Source organism: Fusarium flagelliforme (genome assembly GCF_020744385.1).
Source record: "Fusarium flagelliforme strain FIESC 12 MPI-CAGE-AA-0113 chromosome Unknown B0J16scaffold_5, whole genome shotgun sequence".
Lineage (NCBI taxonomy): Eukaryota > Fungi > Ascomycota > Sordariomycetes > Hypocreales > Nectriaceae > Fusarium > Fusarium flagelliforme.
Window position 1 is genome coordinate 1,041,580 of NW_025763507.1, and position 16,818 is coordinate 1,058,397.

The following is a 16,818-nucleotide window of genomic DNA, read 5'->3' on the forward strand; positions in this document are numbered from 1 at the left end:
TAGACTGCGAATACCGAGCTTGCATCAAAGTCTTTTGCAGAGTTCATAAAGTTAATAGGCTCTTATGCTGCATTGCTTTACAGATCATAACAATATCGATTTGGAACCTCCGCCATGCTGTGAAGTAGCTTCAAGTGAATTTTGAACAGTTTCATAATTTGCTTTAATTCTATTTGTACAATTGTTTGGTACATGTCATTCCATCTTATTAGGCAACAATCGGCATTGATATACAGAGACTGCCCTTGATCAAAGATGGCATTTATTGCCTTCCGTCAAGGCCATAGTTCCTAGAGCTGCTGACAGCATTTCCCTCAGGAGCATCTACATTCTCGCCCCCAAGAAGCTCATCAGCAACACGGTCTGCTCGCCAAGGATCCGCCGGTGCAGCCTTGACCTGCTTAACTTGCTTTGTTGAATTGTAAACTTGGCCACGTCCCTTGGCTTCCCTCGCAATGAGCTGGGCCTCGGTTCCTGCTTCCCGAAGTTGAACCACGACCTTTCCGCTGGGATCAACGGTAGCGGTCTCAGGGCTGACGTATGCTTTGGCACCACCAAACGTTGTGGTATCAAGGTGGGAAATACCAGTGAGCATCTTTTTGTTTGTTGAGACTCTGTTGCGCGCAGGGTTTCTGTTGTTGAACTCGTTGTCTCCTGGAGGAGAGTCGGCGACGAAACCACCAACACCAAGCTTGGCAGCAGCAGGGCCTAATCTGGGGTACACCACTCGGGCAAGAGTAGGAGCTCGTTGTTTTTGAGGCCCATAAACAGGATGGTTCTCCATAAAGGAGTTTGTCCTCAGATAGCTGATACCAGCAGAGGGATGGCTGGGCGGTGGTCCGGACTTGCCATAGGGACTCTCAGCGGCGGCATTCTCTCCACCGGCTAAGAATGTCTGGATAATGCCAACAGGCTGACCCAGGGGAGCAAGATCGAGGAACTTGGAAACTAAGCCATATAGTGTAGCACGGTCGTTTCGTAAGGAGCGCACATACTCAATATACTCTTTATGTCCGATGTCCTTGCTTGTGATCTTTTTCGGTGCCTCATTACCCTGCTCCATGGCAGACTTGGCCCTCTCAGCATTGATAGACTCGGCGAGTTTCGCCCGGAGCAACTTTCCAAAACTATCACGTTGTGGTCGGACCTTCTTGTCGAGGTAGGCCATAAATTCGCCCTCAGTCATCCTGGCCAGCCAAGGTCCCGTGAACTTCCATCGCTTATCGTCTTTCCGTCCTTTACGACGCTGAGTAAAGTCAAGATCCTCCTCAAAAACAGACTTGTGCCACGTATCGGTTGTGAAAGATGGGCTGTTTGTATCCTTGCCCTTGGGAATAGACATGGCAATTCGCATCTCCTGGAACTTTTCGAGCGATAGAGCGTGGTCGGCGGCAGAAGCGAAATCGGTAACGCTCTCAATAGAGTCGACTTGCTTGACTCGGATCAATGGCGTTGAGGTTGTCAAGGTAGACTTAAGAGGGAAAGGCCGCTTGAATCCCCAATCACCCTTCTCTCGCGACGAGAGAGGAGAAGTAACGGCCTGGATCTGCGGATATTGTCTCGTCATGGTAGGAGATTTATGATCGCCGATATGCAAGTTGGTTGACTGAGGTTCGCGCAATGGCTTTGGAAGGGAGAACAGTCGAGATGATCTCAACAGCGCCCCTCCGGGCGAGACTCTACTAGACGCCATTTCGACTCGGATACCGTTCGGCGAGCTCAATTGGCTTGCCGTTCTGGTGTCGTCGTGATGGGCTTCGGGCGTATAGCTTGAGGTCGACGACGAAAATTCGCTGGACTGAAGCTTGAGCGGAATCTACCGGTGATATCCCGGAAGGCCTCATTGGCCAATCAGACAAGACATAACACCCTCCTTCTATATGCAAGCCCCACCAACCCTTGCGCCGTTCATGGCTGCAACTTCCATTTTATAAAAAATCCCAGTCGGCGACTAACACGATTAAGAGTGAAGGTTAGCCATCCCTTTTAATTCTTTGATAGTTAAACATTCTGGACAGAGGCAGATGCAAGCTATTAAGAGGATGGCTTCGTCATCGTCAAACATCTACAAGTCGCCCGCCTTGACGCATGAGCTTGTTGCGAAATGCTCCGTGAGTCTTACAACATGGCGATGGCTTCATTTAGCCACTAACCTTGGGGTCGAGATTCATAAGGCTGATACATATTTTCCAAGATAGACAACTAGAGCTCGAGCATCAATTCTCACTCTTCCTCATGGAGTTGTTCAACTTCCCATATTTATGCCTGTTGCAACCCAGGCGTCTCTGAAGGGCATTACCCCAGAGCAACTCGAAGAGACTGGTTGTATGCTGTGCCTAAACAACACCTACCATCTTGGTTTGAAACCCGGACAGGAAGTCTTGGATGCTATAGGTGGAGCACACAAACTTCAAGGATGGAACCGTAACATTTTGACTGACAGCGGCGGGTATGTTGTTCCTGCGCCTATGGATAAGTAAGTCAAACTAACACTTGTTGCAGATTTCAAATGGTCAGTCTGCTCAAGCTTGCAACTATCACTGAGAAGGGTGTTGAGTTCTTGAGTCCCCATGATGGCACGCCTATGCTGCTGACTCCGGAACATTCTATGTCATTACAAAACAGTATCGGGAGTGATATCATGATGCAACTCGACGACGTCCTAGTTACAACTTCACCCGATAAAGCTCGGATGCGTGAGGCTATGGAGCGCAGCGTGCGATGGCTGGATCGATGCATAGCAGCTCATAAGAAGCCCGAGACACAAAATCTCTTCTGCATTATCCAGGGTGGCCTAGATCTTGAGATGCGTCGAGAGTGCTGTCGTGAAATGCTGGCTCGTGATACACCTGGTATTGCAATTGGTGGACTGAGTGGAGGCGAAGCAAAAGCAGACTATTGCAGAGTTGTTGCTACTTGCACAGAAATGCTTCCTGACTTGAAACCACGATACGTTATGGGTATCGGCTACCCTGAAGATTTGGTTGTGAGCGTTGCGCTGGGTGCTGACATGTTCGACTGCGTGTGGCCAACACGAACTGCTCGATTTGGAAACGCAGTCACCAAGCATGGCGTCCTGAACATGCGCAACAAGAAGTACGCTACTGATTTTGGGCCTGTCGAAGAAGGCTGCAAATGCATGGTCTGTAAGCCAGCTGCTGAAGGGGGAATGGGCGTCACCCGGGCGTTTGTCCATCACAACGCTTCCAAGGAGACAGTAGCGGCGCACCTGCTGACGATTCACAACGTCTTCTACCAACTAGACCTCATGCGCCAAATACGAGAAGCGATTCTTGAGGACCGCTTCCCTGCACTTGTGCGGCAGTTCTTTGCCTGGTTATATGCCGACAAGGCAGAGTATCCAGAATGGGCAGTTGGGGCATTGAAGGGTGTTGGTATAGATCTACAGTCGGAATAGCCCATGAAAAGGAAAGCGTATGTTGAAATTGGGTGATTATGAATAACAAAAATACGAAAATCTATATACTGCATGTGGTCGCTCACGCACGTGCTAATAAGGATTTTGAGAAGACTGCGCATCGTCCCTGCATTACCCCGCGGTGTCTCATTCAACATTCCGGATAAGTCGTTAGAACCAACACGTCTTCTCGAAACGAATACATTGATTAACTCCATCGCTCTTCAATTCTATTGTGGCATTGCTACATCTATAGAGCAATTGCCAGAGCAGCAAAGGCAGCCAAGATGGCACCAACGCCAGCGCGAGCAGAAGTGGCATCACTGCCGGCATCGGTCTGACTAGGCTGAGCATCGACAGTAACGGTGACAGGACCGACCCTGCTGCTGGCGGCATCGTTATCGTTGTTGTCATTGTTATCACTGTCATCACTGTCATCACTGGAAGCATCGGTCTGGCGGGAGCTGGAGCTTTCGGTAGCTGTAGCCTCGGTGGCCTCAGAATCGGATGCTTGAGTCTTGGCCCCAGCAAATTCGCAAACGTTGGAGAAGCGCTCGCAGAAGGTAGCAAAGGTCTTGGCGACTGTCGTAGAGTCAGTTCTGGCCCTGAGTGGTTGAAAGTAGGAAACATACCTGAGTAGGCGGTCTTGGGCTCGCCAGTGCGTGCCCAGTCAGCACAGGTCTGAGCATGCTTGTCCATGGCATCGGTCCAGGTGAGTTCGTTACCGGAGCCTCGACAGCTTGCAACAAGTCAGCATCAATGATCATCCGTGTATTATCTCCAGATCTTACCAGTAGCACTCGGCTTGCTCCTTGAAGGGAAGCTTTGTGAAATCACGGTCCTGGGCTGTGCAAGAGGTGAAGATATCGAGCATGTCTACACAGGCCGAAGCGTATGTCTGCAGAGCAGGGCTAGTCTGGGTGGTGATGGTTGAGCGGTCATCATCGCTATCGCCAACCGTTGCTGTAGGACGGCTTGAAGCACTGCCGCCGCTACCACTGCCACTGCCACTGCCACCAGTACATTTGGCGCCACCGATTTTGCAGGCGCTGTACAGAGTGCCATAAGCTGGGGAGATGATATTAGCATAACCCGAGAAAGAATTGTTTATAGGAGAAACTCACCTTGGTATTGAGAGGTGTTCTCGGGGGCCTCATCCTCGAGGTAGTTGGAGCAGACTGAGTACAGAGGAGCGGCGTTCTCGCTGCCGTCACAGCAAGCGCAGGCGACGAGGGCATCAGCGTCAGCAGTGGGGGCAGCGTCCAAACCACCAGCAGAGGAAACACATTTCTGAACGAGTGAGACAGCGTCCTGGCAGGTTGCGTATTCAGGATCGCTGGGGTTGATGGCAGCGTTCTGGAAGAGTCCAGGGCCGAGGCCCAGCGCACCCAAAGAGCCCAGGGTAACCTGAGCAGCGGCACCGCTGGCTAGGACAGAGAGAACAGCGGTCTTCATTGTGAGTATCGGATATTCGAAATTTGTGGAGTGGTTGGAATTCGAATGTCTTAGGACGAAGTTATGTCAGGTCAGGGTTGAATCGAAACAAGAAGACAATCACTTATACAGACAAAGGACGTGAACGGAAGAGCCAAATTCCCCAGAAACAATCTCCGGGGGGGTGAAGGGCCGACAGTCGGGAATTTATTCACGAAGCCCGACCTGAGTTGAGCTGAGCTCCTCTTCCAGGGTCGGTCAATCACTTCGCTTGATCGAGCAATGAACAAACGCAGAGACAGACAGACACATAACGCTAGGAAGCTTGCGGTCAGGTTATCGAGTTAGCTCCGGGCATCAAGCAGCCACGAGGCATAACCCCAGGTCTCTTGGGGCCAAATGAACCAATTGGCATATGCGACATGGTGCGGCTGAGAAGCAACTAGGCACATGTAGTGAATTGCACGCAGAAATCTGGTGGTAACGTTGGAGACGCCTCTTGGCTTCTTAGACAGAGTTGCAACGGGAGTCCACGATGACCAGGTGCCAAGCAGGGGTGTCCTGCATTAGTGGGAGGCGATGGTTGTGGGACGAAAAGGTTACTGTCTCTCTAAGCTAAGGTACAAAGCTGAACAAGGCTCTGCAAAGACTTCAGGTGGTCCCGGCGAAAGACCCCAGCCAAGAAGACTGAAGGTGCGAGTGATGGATCATTGAAGAAATGAGTTTTGCCGTTTTCCGCTTGCATTGTCTGGGCAGACGTATGTATGTAAATTCAGTAGTACAGTACTGTAACAAACTCGTGTCTTGGCAAATCAAGGGTTTAGATTCTCTAGTGTTGTGCCCGATATGTGTAAGGGGCCATGGGGGCGCATCGCACAGCATGTTTGGCGTTTTCTGAAGATTATTGTTGGACAGATCAATGGCTGCCCCTGCCGATGAGGAGATTGCACTTTGAACGACGGCATCTCTAGTCGGAATATCGCTCAGTAATTGCAGAGCAGATCGGCCTTGCCTTGCCTTGCTTCGGCGGACAAAGGTCAAAGGATCACTTTCATGCCAACGCATAGCATGGACCCAGCAAGGAAATTCCACTGTCGCTGAGCTGGTATGGATGTACAAGTCTACAAGACCTCGTGAATCACTCAGCCCTGTCTGTGATGCAAGGTAAGAAAGTTTGTTTAGGCTCATCCGCTAACTAGACGAGTCGAGCGCTCATTTTGGCTCTGTACCAGCAACCAATGCGGATGTAGAAAAGTGCCGTCAGAGAAGGCTTCTTGTTCTACGCCACTAATTTAAATTACCTACGGTACGGCAATGAGTCGGCTTTCTTCCATCTCAGACATGACCCGAAATACTCGGTTAAGACATGACGAAAAGTGGTTGCTTCACCCGCATCAGCCGTCCATTGTTACCTTTAGTCCCGCATCTTCAAACGCCCGACTTCGCGGAAACGAAGTCATGTTAGGTCCATCAATCAGCCTAGCGACAGAGACAAGGACTGCCCACAGTGGATCAAGGATGTCTCGGTTACATGGGGCATAAAGTCTAGCCATTCCTTAGTGGGAATGGGATGAAATATCAGGGGACCTCAAAACAGAACAGGGCAAATGCGAGGGGTAAAGAGCCAGTTCCAGTTGTCGAGGGCCACCACAAGCTTGAGCCAGGGACCATGATTGAAGAAGAAATGAAAGGCACAAGCAAAAGTGGAAAGAACCAGTTCTCGCTAGCGGTGAGTGAGAGTCCAACGTTTCGTTGATTGCTTCGCCAAGGTTGCTGCTATCTTTGGCGATAGATACTACATGGTGCACAATGATGGTTTTCAGCTCTGATTCTAGACTGCACAAATCATCCAATGAGTGCATAGATAGTTTCTATGAGTTTGTCTCTCTTCGTATTCATGACTCAATGTTGAAAAGACAAGGGTAGGAATGATTTGGCAGGTCATTAAGTATATTAATAGCAAGGTTTGTTTGATCCAGATCTCCAGTTAATCTATCGTCAACAAGATAATAAATCCCACGGTGCCCTCCCGACGGGAACCGGCAGCTAGACTAGGGCATTGTTTATGTACAGTGCTCTGTACGCAGTATGGATAGAATATACAGATGTATTGTATCTGTAATGTCCTCGATATTGTAAGCGAACAATAAAGGGGAGAACTATTCTTCATACGGCCACCAAAGTATAAAGATCATTTCTGCGAATAGGAGATTACTTATAAAATAACTTCTGACTGCTCAAGATTTCAACTTGGAGTCGACTTATGTTATTTACTTGAGTGATCCCAATCAGGCAATCTCCAAAACATAAAAAAAGCGTCATAACTGCAAACACGTGACCTAACGCGTTTCTCCAGACGCGCCTGATCTAATCTCTAGTCTACCCAAACAGGGGCAAGAGGTCACCGACATCTCGATCATTGACAGAAAAAGATAAAGTCAAAACAGCAACGGAACCAGAAACGGAGCTATTCCAAAGGCGATTAGAGGTTGAGTTAGGCCATTTGGCTGCGACTTGGCTCTTTGCGTCTCAGTCAAGTCAAGTGGACTACCGGTCAATACCCCGCTACTAATACAGTGCTGCTGGTGGTCTGGGCTTGTCTTGTTCGAGGTTGTCGATATTCCTTCTGGATCTGACTACTGTACGATACCAATCAGATACCCGGCCTCATGGCATCGTCATCCCGCCCTTCGCTGTCGCTTCGGCGGCAGTCTTCTACGCGGAGCCTCAGACAACCCGAGCATGATGAGTTGTCACAGTCGTTGAACCAGCTCAGCATCTCCACTTCACCCGGCCGAGCTCCGTCCCGCCTTGTCTCCGAACCAGCTTCACCCTTCCGTCCATCGGGCCGTCGTACTTCGCAGTCACCGGCACCAAACTCTCGAGCACCATCACGTAGCTCCTCCCAGGAACCTTCTTTGAGCACGCCTACCCTCCTACGGAAAGCTTCTATGAACTCGATGCGTTCATCTAATGGAATGGGGCCCGGTTCAACTTCGAGACGTTCTAGTGTGGCGCATCTCATGTCACCGACTCAAGCCAAGTCGCCATATAAAGAAAAGATTCGACCAACCGCCCGTTCCATTGCTCACAGCAACCTGAATTCCGAGCTGCGAGTGCATCATGGCTCGATCGCTACCCGCTCAACCCAAATGGTTGTCGTCTTGAACGATGCTGTTTATGGTCACCGTTTTTCTCGACCTCGAGCTTCTCGTGCTGCTCTTAGTATGATTGTTGAAAGACCGGAACGGATAAGAGCTGCGGTGTTAGGTATTTCTGCAGCCTATGTGCGCCTAGGTGGTAGGCACTGCGAAGGTGAATATCCACTTCACCCAGGAAGGGAAGCCGAACATCTTCAAGGAATCCCTTTCCGGATACACAAGACAGACCGCAGTCTTTCTCTTCTTTCGCCAGCCGTGACCAATGTGCATGGGACAAAATGGATGGAGGAACTCAAGATGATGTGCGAAGCGGCCGAATCGAAGCTTGCGATGGGAGGAAAGGAGCTCCAAAGACCAGAACTAAACAGAGGATCCGATAAGCCTCCTGAGAAACTCCACGAAGGAGACCTGTACCTCTGCTCAGAGTCTCTGAATGCCATGGAAGGCGCCTTAGGAGCTGTCTGTGAAGCCATTGATACTGTTTTTGGTTCGGGTCCGCGCCGTGCATTCGTGGGTGTACGACCCCCAGGTCATCATTGTTCCGACTCTTATCCTTCTGGGTTTTGTTGGGTCAATAATGTTCATGTTGGTATCATGCACGCAGCTCTGGAGCACGACCTTACCCATGCTGCCATTATCGATTTTGATCTTCATCACGGCGACGGATCTCAGGCTATCACTTGGCAGCACAATTCTCGAGGAAATAACGCCGCCAAGAATGCAGCGGCTTGGAAGAAGTCGTCAATCGGTTACTTCAGCTTACACGATATCAACTCGTATCCGTGTGAAATGGGCGATGAAGAAAAGGTTAGGAGCGCCAGTATCTGCATCGACAATGCGCACGGACAAACGGTCTGGAACGTCCATCTCGAACCGTGGAAGTCAGAAGAGGAGTTTTGGAAACTCTATGAGACAAGATATACCGTTCTGTTGGACAAGGTGAGGAACTACCTCAGGAACCAGGCGGAACGGTTGAGGGATTCGAAGATGCCACCAAAGGCTGCAATCTTCTTGTCTGCTGGTTTTGACGCCAGCGAGTGGGAGGGTGAGGGCATGCAACGCCACAAGGTCAACGTGCCGACGGAATTCTACGCCCGCATTGCTCAAGATGTTATCAAACTAGCAGCTGAAGAAGGTCTCCATGTCGACGGCCGGGTCATTAGCGTGTTGGAAGGTGGCTACAGTGATCGAGCTCTTTGTTCCGGCATCATGAGCCATCTCAGTGGACTAGCTGGCGACCAGACAAGCGAACAATCATCGGGCAACTCCAGCCGCTTAGGCGTCGAGATGGCAGAGAAGGCTGAGACACCAGAGCAGAAGCCACCATTGGATTCTATACATGCTTACGACCCGTCATGGTGGTCGACCTCGAATTTGGAAGAACTCGAAGTTCTCATGGGCGATCCAAGTGCTGCCGCCTCAAAATACCCGCAATATGTTACGCTTCCATCCTACTTTGCTCCGACACAGGCGTCAACTGCTAAGTCCTCTGACCCTATGAAGATGCAGCGTAGTCTGTCTAAGCTGGGCTCGGCCATGCCTAGGCCTCCTTCGCCGCCGCCACCAGAAGTCCCCTGGGCGGTTGCGACTCATGAGTTGAGCAAACTTCTCATTCCTTCTACACGGCAAACTGGCAGCTGCAAACCCGAGGAGCTGAATGCAGAGGCAAGCCGGGCCAGACGCGATCGACAGTCTATATTGATGGGGGTCGACCTCTACCCTCCGCCTGAGCCTGCCCCAGTTTCTCGTCCAACATCCCGTATGTCTCTGCGCGAGAGACGAGCTAAGCCAGCACCGGCCCCTGAGCCAACCGCCGACAAGGCGTCCAAAGGTCGCAGAAGGACGATGGGCGCCACTACCGTCGCTTCCGAAAAGGTAAGTCGTATACTATCACCCGAGAGATCAAGGCTAATTTCTATCAAGGCGGTGGCTCGCGGCGTTCCCTCACGAACCAACAGTGATGAGCCAGGAGTGAGGAGGTCTAGTAGGCGACTTAGTGAGATCCCTATGTCCCTCACACGACTACCTTCCAGCCCTGAGTCAGTCCTGCCTGAGGCTCCTGAATATGCCCAAACGGTTCCCAACTCGCCTGTCGCCACAAAGGAGGCCCCAAGCAGTACCTTACCAGTCAAAAAGACGCGGACTTCCACAGCCCCTCGTAAAGAGCCTGCACCCAAAGCACCTCGAGCCACCAAAAAAGCCACCACAGCAGCTGGTTCCTCACGACCTTCTGCGGCAGCTCAGAAAGCCAAGTCGCCAGATCAAGCTCCGAAAGATGGTGCAGCTGGCGATGGCGTCGACAGCATCACTTCGGGTATGAGGAAGATCCGTATCAACTTGATCACCAAGACCCAAAAAGATGCTAAAGAACGTGCTCGCCTTGAGGCTGAAAAGGCTAAAGACAATGCCACTGCTACTAGCCCAGCCAAGCCTATCGAGACATCCTCTATTGCCCAGCACCCATCAGAAACCAAGTCTGATGATCCAGACACGGTCGTCGTCTCTACTGAGGCTCGCAATATTTCTCCTACACACTCACTACCAACCGACTCTACACCACCCGCCGCTACCCCCTCGAGCAGCGTTGCATCTCCTTCACAAGAACAAGCCCCTTTTCAGTCTGTCGCGCATGTGTCTCAGGTGGCGTCGCCTCCACTAAGCTCGCCTTCTATCCCCTCAGTTTCTGTCCATCCTAGCGTAGACTCAGACGATGTCTTTATCCCTTATGAGCCCCAAGGCCCCGCGCCCAAGCCCATCGTGCAGAGCGAACCATTGAAATGGCTTCCACCTAACGTACCAACTCCTTCTACACAAACACCTGCTGCGACACCCAGTCCAGTCAAGAAGAACAATCTCTTCCAGTACACTTCTTCTGGAATCCCCTTTGCGCCTCGCCCAGGACAGCCAGCACAAGGCGCATCCACTGAGACTGCAGAGCCAAGGGTCAAGCAGGAGTCCGACGTCCCTCACTCTATCGAGGAAATTTCCGAGACACCTCAGCACTAGACACGACGCTGAATTTCTTTTTTCTATGCTTTTGTTTTCCAGGATACAGAGAGCTAGCAGTCTTATCTGTCACAGCACTGTTTTGGAAGGTAAAATACAACTCAGTCGATACCCACACATTACTGTCAAGTTTCCCTTTTCCTGTATAGAACTCAATGCTTTCGCAGCCTTATCCATCGCTGGATATGTAGTCTTCCTCACGATACCCTTTTTCTTTCCACATCCGAGCTCTACCGTCGCTCTATAGTTCTAGCTTTGTTTAATCTATGACTTTATGGCCGTCTATAAACCTGAAACCATTGTCGTAGCATTCGTCCCCTATGGGAAGTTCTCGCGGAACTCACTAAGAGGCACGCTGACTTCCTCGACAGTTGCTCTCTGCGAGCCCTCAATGCCGGGATGAGTCGACCGTTTGAGAGTCCATACCTCCTTGATGCCCAGACTTTCGAGATAGGTGACTGTGCGAGCGTAGTTGGTAGCCACTTGAGCAATACCATGACTGTCGTCTGAGAAAGTGAACTTGCCGCCCATCTTGATCCATTCCTATAACAAGTTAGAATAAGTTTGTGCTAAGATATGGGGTTGACGTACCTCGGCAATAATCCTTCCAGGATATGGCTCTGCAAGGCCTTTTCGAAGTGCAGCACTGTTCACCTCAAGCCAACCATCCTGTTCCTTCGCAAGCGTCAGATTTCGTAACACGCGCTCCCAAACACCCTTCCACTGCCTGACATCCCTGTCAGGATCCTCACTCATCAGCCTAATGAGATCGAAATGTCCCACTACACGCGGCTTAAGCTCAGTGAGCATCTCATACTGAAGATCGTAGTAATCTTCATAAAGCGACTCTTCTGTTCCCTGTGTGCTTTTGCTCTGAGCAGTCAGGAACATCTCTTTCGAATAGTCAATCGGCGTGTGGTGAACGTAGTGCACTGAACCAATGAAGTAGTCAACGATAGGATGATCTGCTAGCTTGCGAACATGCATTGCGCAGCTAGGACGGATAAATTCGGCTTCGAATCCGATGAGAATGTGAATCTGCGAGGCGTAGTCGCGCTGTAGACGCTGTGCCTCAACAAGATAGGACTCATGACGTGGTGGGAGGGCCTCCAGGGCAGCCTGAGGGTCGTCGAGCTAAGACGATATGAGATTTCTGCCATCAAAGATCAATTGAATGATTGATAGATACCTCTTCAGGATACAGATCCCGTAGGTCATACCTAGGCATGTGCTCTGTGAAACCAATGGTTTTGTAGCCAACGGAAATTGCATGTTTTACAATCTCCTCGAGTTGGTCTTTGGCATGGCCAGGGCAGAACTCGCCCGAATGGGAGTGCATTGTAAACGCCATTGCTGCTGATATTGGTGTAGTGCAGATCACTGTTTCCTTCTTACCCGGCGGGGTTGGGTAGAAGCAGGTTTATAAGAGAAAGAATGAGAAACTTGGTCCTCAGGTGACAGTTTGTAACTATGAAATATGCCGAGGTTTGAACCAGCCGAGTGGTTCACTTGCATGAGATCGTTACAGCTTAAAGGCTCATCAAACTTAAGTTGAAACTTACTGGGTAGTATGGCTCTAAACTTAGTAGATAGGTTTGTTGGCTTAGTTCGTTGGTAATCACGTAGTCTTCATAGTCTCCACATTTCTAACTTGTTTTATTCCAAAAGCCTTGTTTCTTGGCTATGATGATAGAAGAAATAAAAAGATATGTTTGAGATTATATCTGAAACATTATTCAATGACAAGTGCACAGCAGTATTCACCTCTGATAGGTTCCCTGGATATATATAGCAAGTTCATAATACCAAATAGATCAAATCGCTTTCTTTCCAACGCCATGCGAACCAAAATGCGACAATGCAATGCAATATAAGACAGTACAGGAGTTTGTTTTCCTCTTTTAATATGATTTGATATCCCCGTATGAGTAGAGGCCAGGCGCCATGCTGATATATCGGACGTCCCCTACTTCTCCGCTGTTGTCGGTAGTCGTCTGCGATACGCCGGTTGGCCTCGCGGCTTTTCCTTCATCTTGCACGATGTAGATGCCATAAGTTTGGTTGCCTGTAGGTCCTCTGCTCCATCCAAGGTGGAAGGTTTTTCGGCGTAAGCATCGCGCCAAGTCATCGTCTTCCATCCATTCCGCACCGTCTGGGAGGCGCCACCACAAGGACGAGTCCGCAAGGAGACTTGCTTGAGCGGCGATGCTTCCGGGACTCTTTGGGAGTGTACCACGAGATGCCGTGCGAAGGGATAATAGGCCGAACAAAAGCGTGAATGCAAGTAGGCCAATTAGAACAAATGTCTGCATACTGCCTTGCGTCAAACGTGGGATAACATAGTCGACATGTGCCGGGATGATTGGTTGAGAATCATCACGAACACGCAGCTTCCTAGCCAGGGGGCGCCGTATCAACTCACTGTTAATAGCTTGCGCAGCGAGTATCCCATGCATTTGGCGGATTGCCTGAGAAACGGAATTTTGTCTCTCGGGCATCACTATGCGCTCCAAAGTAGTTGACAGCCTTGAAAGGACCAAAGTACGAAAGAAGCCGTCCAGTCCATTAAACTTTTTGTCATTGGCGCCAATGCCATCAAGTGCCGCATAAGCGCTTGTGGTATCTGCCTTGACATCTGACGGCTGCTCGCTTGATGCGTTCGTGATAGGAATCTCGTTCGTGTTGATATACAAATCCTCAGTGCGGAACGTCGTTTGAACGTCAACCTCAACAAGTGATTCGTTGCACATCATTACGGATATGAAGCCATCACTAGCACAGCTTCCCCAAACATAGTTGATCGAGTACGACGAAGAAAGCTGTGGGCATGAGGAAGCGACGAGTGCAGTGCGAGATTGGTCCGCGCCGCATATAGGTTTCTTCTTCGATCCACCAAAAGGGACGCATTGCCAGTCTGCGCCTTCGCCCCCTTCAAGAGATACGGTCTCGCATTTGAGTTTACTCTTGAGGCCAGAGATCTTAGCCACAAGCTCGGTGTTTGGAAGTGGCCACTCGCTGGGATGGTCCACTAGGGAAACCTCTGGAAGGGCCACGTCTTCCCAAGTCCATCTCGGGTACTTGGGTGTCTCTTGTATAAGGACCTGGTCAATGATGTCGCTGCCAATGGCGGCACTCAGTGACTTGCTTGTAGAGGCAAACTTTGTCTCAGGTCGAAGCTCAAGGTTTGCCGTTTGTGCAACCTGAGAAACAGCAAACAGTCCTGCAGTAAAAATTGGCATTAACCAACCGAGCATCGCTGTGCATTTTGCAAGGAAAACTGCCCAATCCTGGTTCTTCATGGCCTTGCCAGCCGTATGAAGGCCAAACTCGTTCATGTATGACAATCCCAGAGACTCCTGAAAACGATGCTTGACAGTTGTGAGTTTCAAAAACGGAGCTAGACGTCGATTATCGATATCGATTCGAGTCCAGAATACAGCGACAGCAGCGAAGATGATGGCAGGTACGCATGTCCAGACGATAAAAATACCGTCATCAACTTCCAGGCCATCGCCATCGCCCTTTAGACCAAACAGCACGCAAATTCCAGCAATTAACATGACAGACACAGCAATACCCATGATCTTGGTACGAGTGCTCTGAGTCCATGGTTGGTACGTCGCAGTTGCCTCTGGTGATACATTGGGAGGGTTCATACAGAGAGGGCCGCTGCCTCCACCATGTTGCCTCAACTGGAACATTTCTTCCGGTCGGCGTCCAGGCTGTGTGAGTTCTGTTGTGTACCATGAACTTGCAAGCCTGGCGGCAACCGTCTCCATGTCGGCGTGTCCAGTACCTGATAGGCGGGTGAGAAATTGATGGCTGCTTGCTAGAAGTGTCGCAGTTCCAGCCGGAGAGGTGGGATCTCGTGGTGCGATTCCTCGGGCCGAGGGAGCATGATACAGCATTGGAAGTAGAGCGCCAGAGATGATGAGAAAGGTGCCAGCCATAGCGTGGAGGGTACCCAAGCGAGCGCGGAGTAGCGAACTGCCATCGACATGGATTTCGGCGTGAAAGACAGCTGTCGAGAGAACGATCTGAGCACGGAGGAGAAACTTGATAACGATGGATGCGACAACCAGGTGGTGGCGGTTTTGGAATGCTGTTGTGAGTGCTTGGAAACTCCCGAGGCTAGGATAATCGAGTAGAACAGTCCGGTGGCCTTGTTTGCGGCGAGTTTCTTCCACAGTCGTCGGCTTTCCATCGAGAACAATCCAAGGTGTATATAGCAATGCTTGAGCTTCGACTCGCGCCCATAGCATAGCCATGATAGAAACAACTTTGATATACATGTGAGCACTTACACAAAGGAAGATTGCAACCACACATTAGCGATCACTTACCTACAACGGGTCCAAAAGTCCAAAGACCCTTGAGGCTGCTATCAATATCGTTTTGAGTGAGCCACCACATTACCACCTCGCCAATTACAGCCAACATTATTGATGCACCAATGAAGATGCTGGTAACTCTTCGACGTAACCACCATGGCCTCCATCCATTGTTGATCGGGATCTCAGTCGGTTCCAGGACATCAGTGCTTCGAAAGCTGGTATCACCTGGAGTGCGAGGTGGAGTGTCGAAGTATGGTGTCTCCAGGACCGTATCCATCATGTAGGAGGGTTTGGTCGAGAACCGCGGGTCAGTCGCACCCGACATATGGCCCTGGTTGAATCCATCGCTGACGGGAGAATTAAGGTACTGGCTGCTTTGCGATGGAGGATAGAAAGGACTGAGTGGAAATCCAGGACTGGAAGGACTGTTGAGAGACTGAAAGCTTCGAGGACTTGTTGGACTGCGTGGGCTAGAAGGGCCAGGCGATACCCTCGCAGCAGGCGGCGAGAGAAGAGGATGGGAAATTAAACGGGAGGTAGAGTCTGAAGGTTGTGTTGAAGGTTGCCGGACATAACTGAAGCCAGATGAAGATGCCGTATACCTGGAATCATCGTATGGCCCAACGACGATCTTGTCGTGATCGGCATCAGATGAATAGATACCCATGCTATTCCATGGTGCTGCCATGTCTTGCCACTAAGACAAGTAATAGTGATTAGGAGATTAAAAGCGGCAGAGACAATTAGAGCAGGTCGGTTATAGCCAAAGGCCTCGAGACATTGTCCACAGTAGGTACTCTGTAGATAACTGTTGATGAATGCAATGATAAAACGAGTGACTGTGTAAAAGAATGTGTGGTTTGATTGGAATAGAGAATGGACGATGCAAAGCAGAATAGAGTAAGAGTTACTGTACATCAACTAAAGAGAAGGAAGGAGCAAATGTCAAGGACGTCAAGTGCAGGTGTCAGACTGGTGTAGTAATAATGTACAGGAAGGTGTCGTCCCAAATCGGATGGATGGCCCACGCCACACCGGGCACTCTAGACTTAGGTAGGAGGTAGACTCCAGATGGAATCCATAATTCTTCACTTTAATACATGACAAGCTTTTTACCACAGTAATGCATTTTCCATATTGATCTCCATCCAACCTAAGCGCCGCATTTTTGGTGCTATGGATCTGGGTCTATAGTCTCGATCAGCCCCTGAGCAACAGTAGAGAGCCCCTTCTCCCCACCAATACTACTCGGAACAGAAAACATAGCATGAACATGCCATGCACAAGAGGAGTAATGCGACTCTAATCTCAGCTGTCCCTATGATTAACAATTTGGCGATACGCAAGGTTGTAAGAAAGCTGACAGACATGACAAGGTATTTCTCCACAGGTCGCTCACTTCTGTCTCACTCTCTTACTCTTCAGCTCGGCATCACCATCCTTCAACTGAGTCAAGCGCCATCGA

At 50.1% G+C, this 16,818-nt stretch overlaps 6 protein-coding genes across 6 annotated transcripts; 2 read left to right on the plus strand and 4 right to left on the minus strand.

The window, feature by feature from the left end:
- Window positions 1-111: 111 nt before the first annotated feature.
- B0J16DRAFT_344011 (mitochondrial ribosomal protein MRP51) lies at window positions 112-1,823 on the minus strand. Its single transcript, XM_046128140.1, has one exon. It carries the CDS (start codon window positions 1,691-1,693, stop codon window positions 263-265), a length of 1,431 nt encoding a protein of 476 aa, XP_045981065.1. The 5' UTR covers window positions 1,694-1,823; the 3' UTR covers window positions 112-262.
- A 91-nt stretch (window positions 1,824-1,914) lies between these two features.
- Window positions 1,915-3,478, plus strand: B0J16DRAFT_344012 (tRNA-guanine(15) transglycosylase-like protein). Its single transcript, XM_046128141.1, has 3 exons — window positions 1,915-2,111; window positions 2,199-2,449; window positions 2,503-3,478. The coding sequence occupies exons 1-3, from the start codon at window positions 2,025-2,027 to the stop codon at window positions 3,416-3,418; spliced, it is 1,254 nt and encodes a 417-aa protein (XP_045981066.1). The 5' UTR covers window positions 1,915-2,024; the 3' UTR covers window positions 3,419-3,478.
- A 65-nt stretch (window positions 3,479-3,543) lies between these two features.
- B0J16DRAFT_150360 (uncharacterized protein) lies at window positions 3,544-5,188 on the minus strand. Its single transcript, XM_046122043.1, has 4 exons — window positions 4,543-5,188; window positions 4,210-4,486; window positions 4,051-4,157; window positions 3,544-4,000 (listed from the first exon to the last, which is right to left on the minus strand). Exons 1-4 carry the CDS (start codon window positions 4,871-4,873, stop codon window positions 3,669-3,671), a joined length of 1,047 nt encoding a protein of 348 aa, XP_045981067.1. The 5' UTR covers window positions 4,874-5,188; the 3' UTR covers window positions 3,544-3,668.
- Window positions 5,189-7,272: 2,084 nt separating this feature from the next.
- On the plus strand, window positions 7,273-11,291 carry B0J16DRAFT_150379 (uncharacterized protein). Its single transcript, XM_046122044.1, has 2 exons — window positions 7,273-9,888; window positions 9,937-11,291. The coding sequence occupies exons 1-2, from the start codon at window positions 7,522-7,524 to the stop codon at window positions 11,017-11,019; spliced, it is 3,450 nt and encodes a 1,149-aa protein (XP_045981068.1). The 5' UTR covers window positions 7,273-7,521; the 3' UTR covers window positions 11,020-11,291.
- B0J16DRAFT_150386 (Polymerase/histidinol phosphatase-like protein) lies at window positions 11,179-12,645 on the minus strand. The gene is made up of 3 exons (XM_046122045.1): window positions 12,209-12,645; window positions 11,611-12,153; window positions 11,179-11,562 (listed from the first exon to the last, which is right to left on the minus strand). Exons 1-3 carry the CDS (start codon window positions 12,368-12,370, stop codon window positions 11,338-11,340), a joined length of 930 nt encoding a protein of 309 aa, XP_045981069.1. The 5' UTR covers window positions 12,371-12,645; the 3' UTR covers window positions 11,179-11,337.
- Window positions 12,646-12,652: 7 nt separating this feature from the next.
- B0J16DRAFT_344019 (uncharacterized protein) lies at window positions 12,653-16,442 on the minus strand. The gene is made up of 2 exons (XM_046128142.1): window positions 15,363-16,442; window positions 12,653-15,298 (listed from the first exon to the last, which is right to left on the minus strand). The coding sequence occupies exons 1-2, from the start codon at window positions 16,039-16,041 to the stop codon at window positions 12,921-12,923; spliced, it is 3,057 nt and encodes a 1,018-aa protein (XP_045981070.1). The 5' UTR covers window positions 16,042-16,442; the 3' UTR covers window positions 12,653-12,920.
- Window positions 16,443-16,818: the final 376 nt, after the last annotated feature.

What these genes read in the sequence shown, in the direction of transcription:
- B0J16DRAFT_344012 (XM_046128141.1), top strand. Translation starts at nt 2,025, where the DNA reads ATGCAAGCTATTAAGAGGATGGCTTCGTCATCGTCAAACATCTACAAG. An exon ending in AGCTTGTTGCGAAATGCTCC is followed by an intron (nt 2,112 to 2,198) that starts GTGAGTCTTACA and finishes TTTCCAAGATAG; the next exon opens with ACAACTAGAGCTCGAGCATC. An exon ending in ATTTTGACTGACAGCGGCGG is followed by an intron (nt 2,450 to 2,502) that starts GTATGTTGTTCC and finishes CACTTGTTGCAG; the next exon opens with ATTTCAAATGGTCAGTCTGC.
- B0J16DRAFT_150360 (XM_046122043.1), bottom strand. Translation starts at nt 4,873, where the DNA reads ATGAAGACCGCTGTTCTCTCTGTCCTAGCCAGCGGTGCCGCTGCTCAG. An exon ending in GAACACCTCTCAATACCAAG is followed by an intron (nt 4,487 to 4,542) that starts GTGAGTTTCTCC and finishes TCATCTCCCCAG; the next exon opens with CTTATGGCACTCTGTACAGC. An exon ending in GAGCAAGCCGAGTGCTACTG is followed by an intron (nt 4,158 to 4,209) that starts GTAAGATCTGGA and finishes ACTTGTTGCAAG; the next exon opens with CTGTCGAGGCTCCGGTAACG.
- B0J16DRAFT_344011 (XM_046128140.1), bottom strand. Translation starts at nt 1,693, where the DNA reads ATGGCGTCTAGTAGAGTCTCGCCCGGAGGGGCGCTGTTGAGATCATCT.
- B0J16DRAFT_150386 (XM_046122045.1), bottom strand. Translation starts at nt 12,370, where the DNA reads ATGGCGTTTACAATGCACTCCCATTCGGGCGAGTTCTGCCCTGGCCAT. An exon ending in GGGATCTGTATCCTGAAGAG is followed by an intron (nt 12,154 to 12,208) that starts GTATCTATCAAT and finishes ATATCGTCTTAG; the next exon opens with CTCGACGACCCTCAGGCTGC. An exon ending in CTGGAAGGATTATTGCCGAG is followed by an intron (nt 11,563 to 11,610) that starts GTACGTCAACCC and finishes AACTTGTTATAG; the next exon opens with GAATGGATCAAGATGGGCGG.
- B0J16DRAFT_150379 (XM_046122044.1), top strand. Translation starts at nt 7,522, where the DNA reads ATGGCATCGTCATCCCGCCCTTCGCTGTCGCTTCGGCGGCAGTCTTCT. An exon ending in CTACCGTCGCTTCCGAAAAG is followed by an intron (nt 9,889 to 9,936) that starts GTAAGTCGTATA and finishes ATTTCTATCAAG; the next exon opens with GCGGTGGCTCGCGGCGTTCC.
- B0J16DRAFT_344019 (XM_046128142.1), bottom strand. Translation starts at nt 16,041, where the DNA reads ATGGCAGCACCATGGAATAGCATGGGTATCTATTCATCTGATGCCGAT. An exon ending in GACTTTTGGACCCGTTGTAG is followed by an intron (nt 15,299 to 15,362) that starts GTAAGTGATCGC and finishes TGTATATCAAAG; the next exon opens with TTGTTTCTATCATGGCTATG.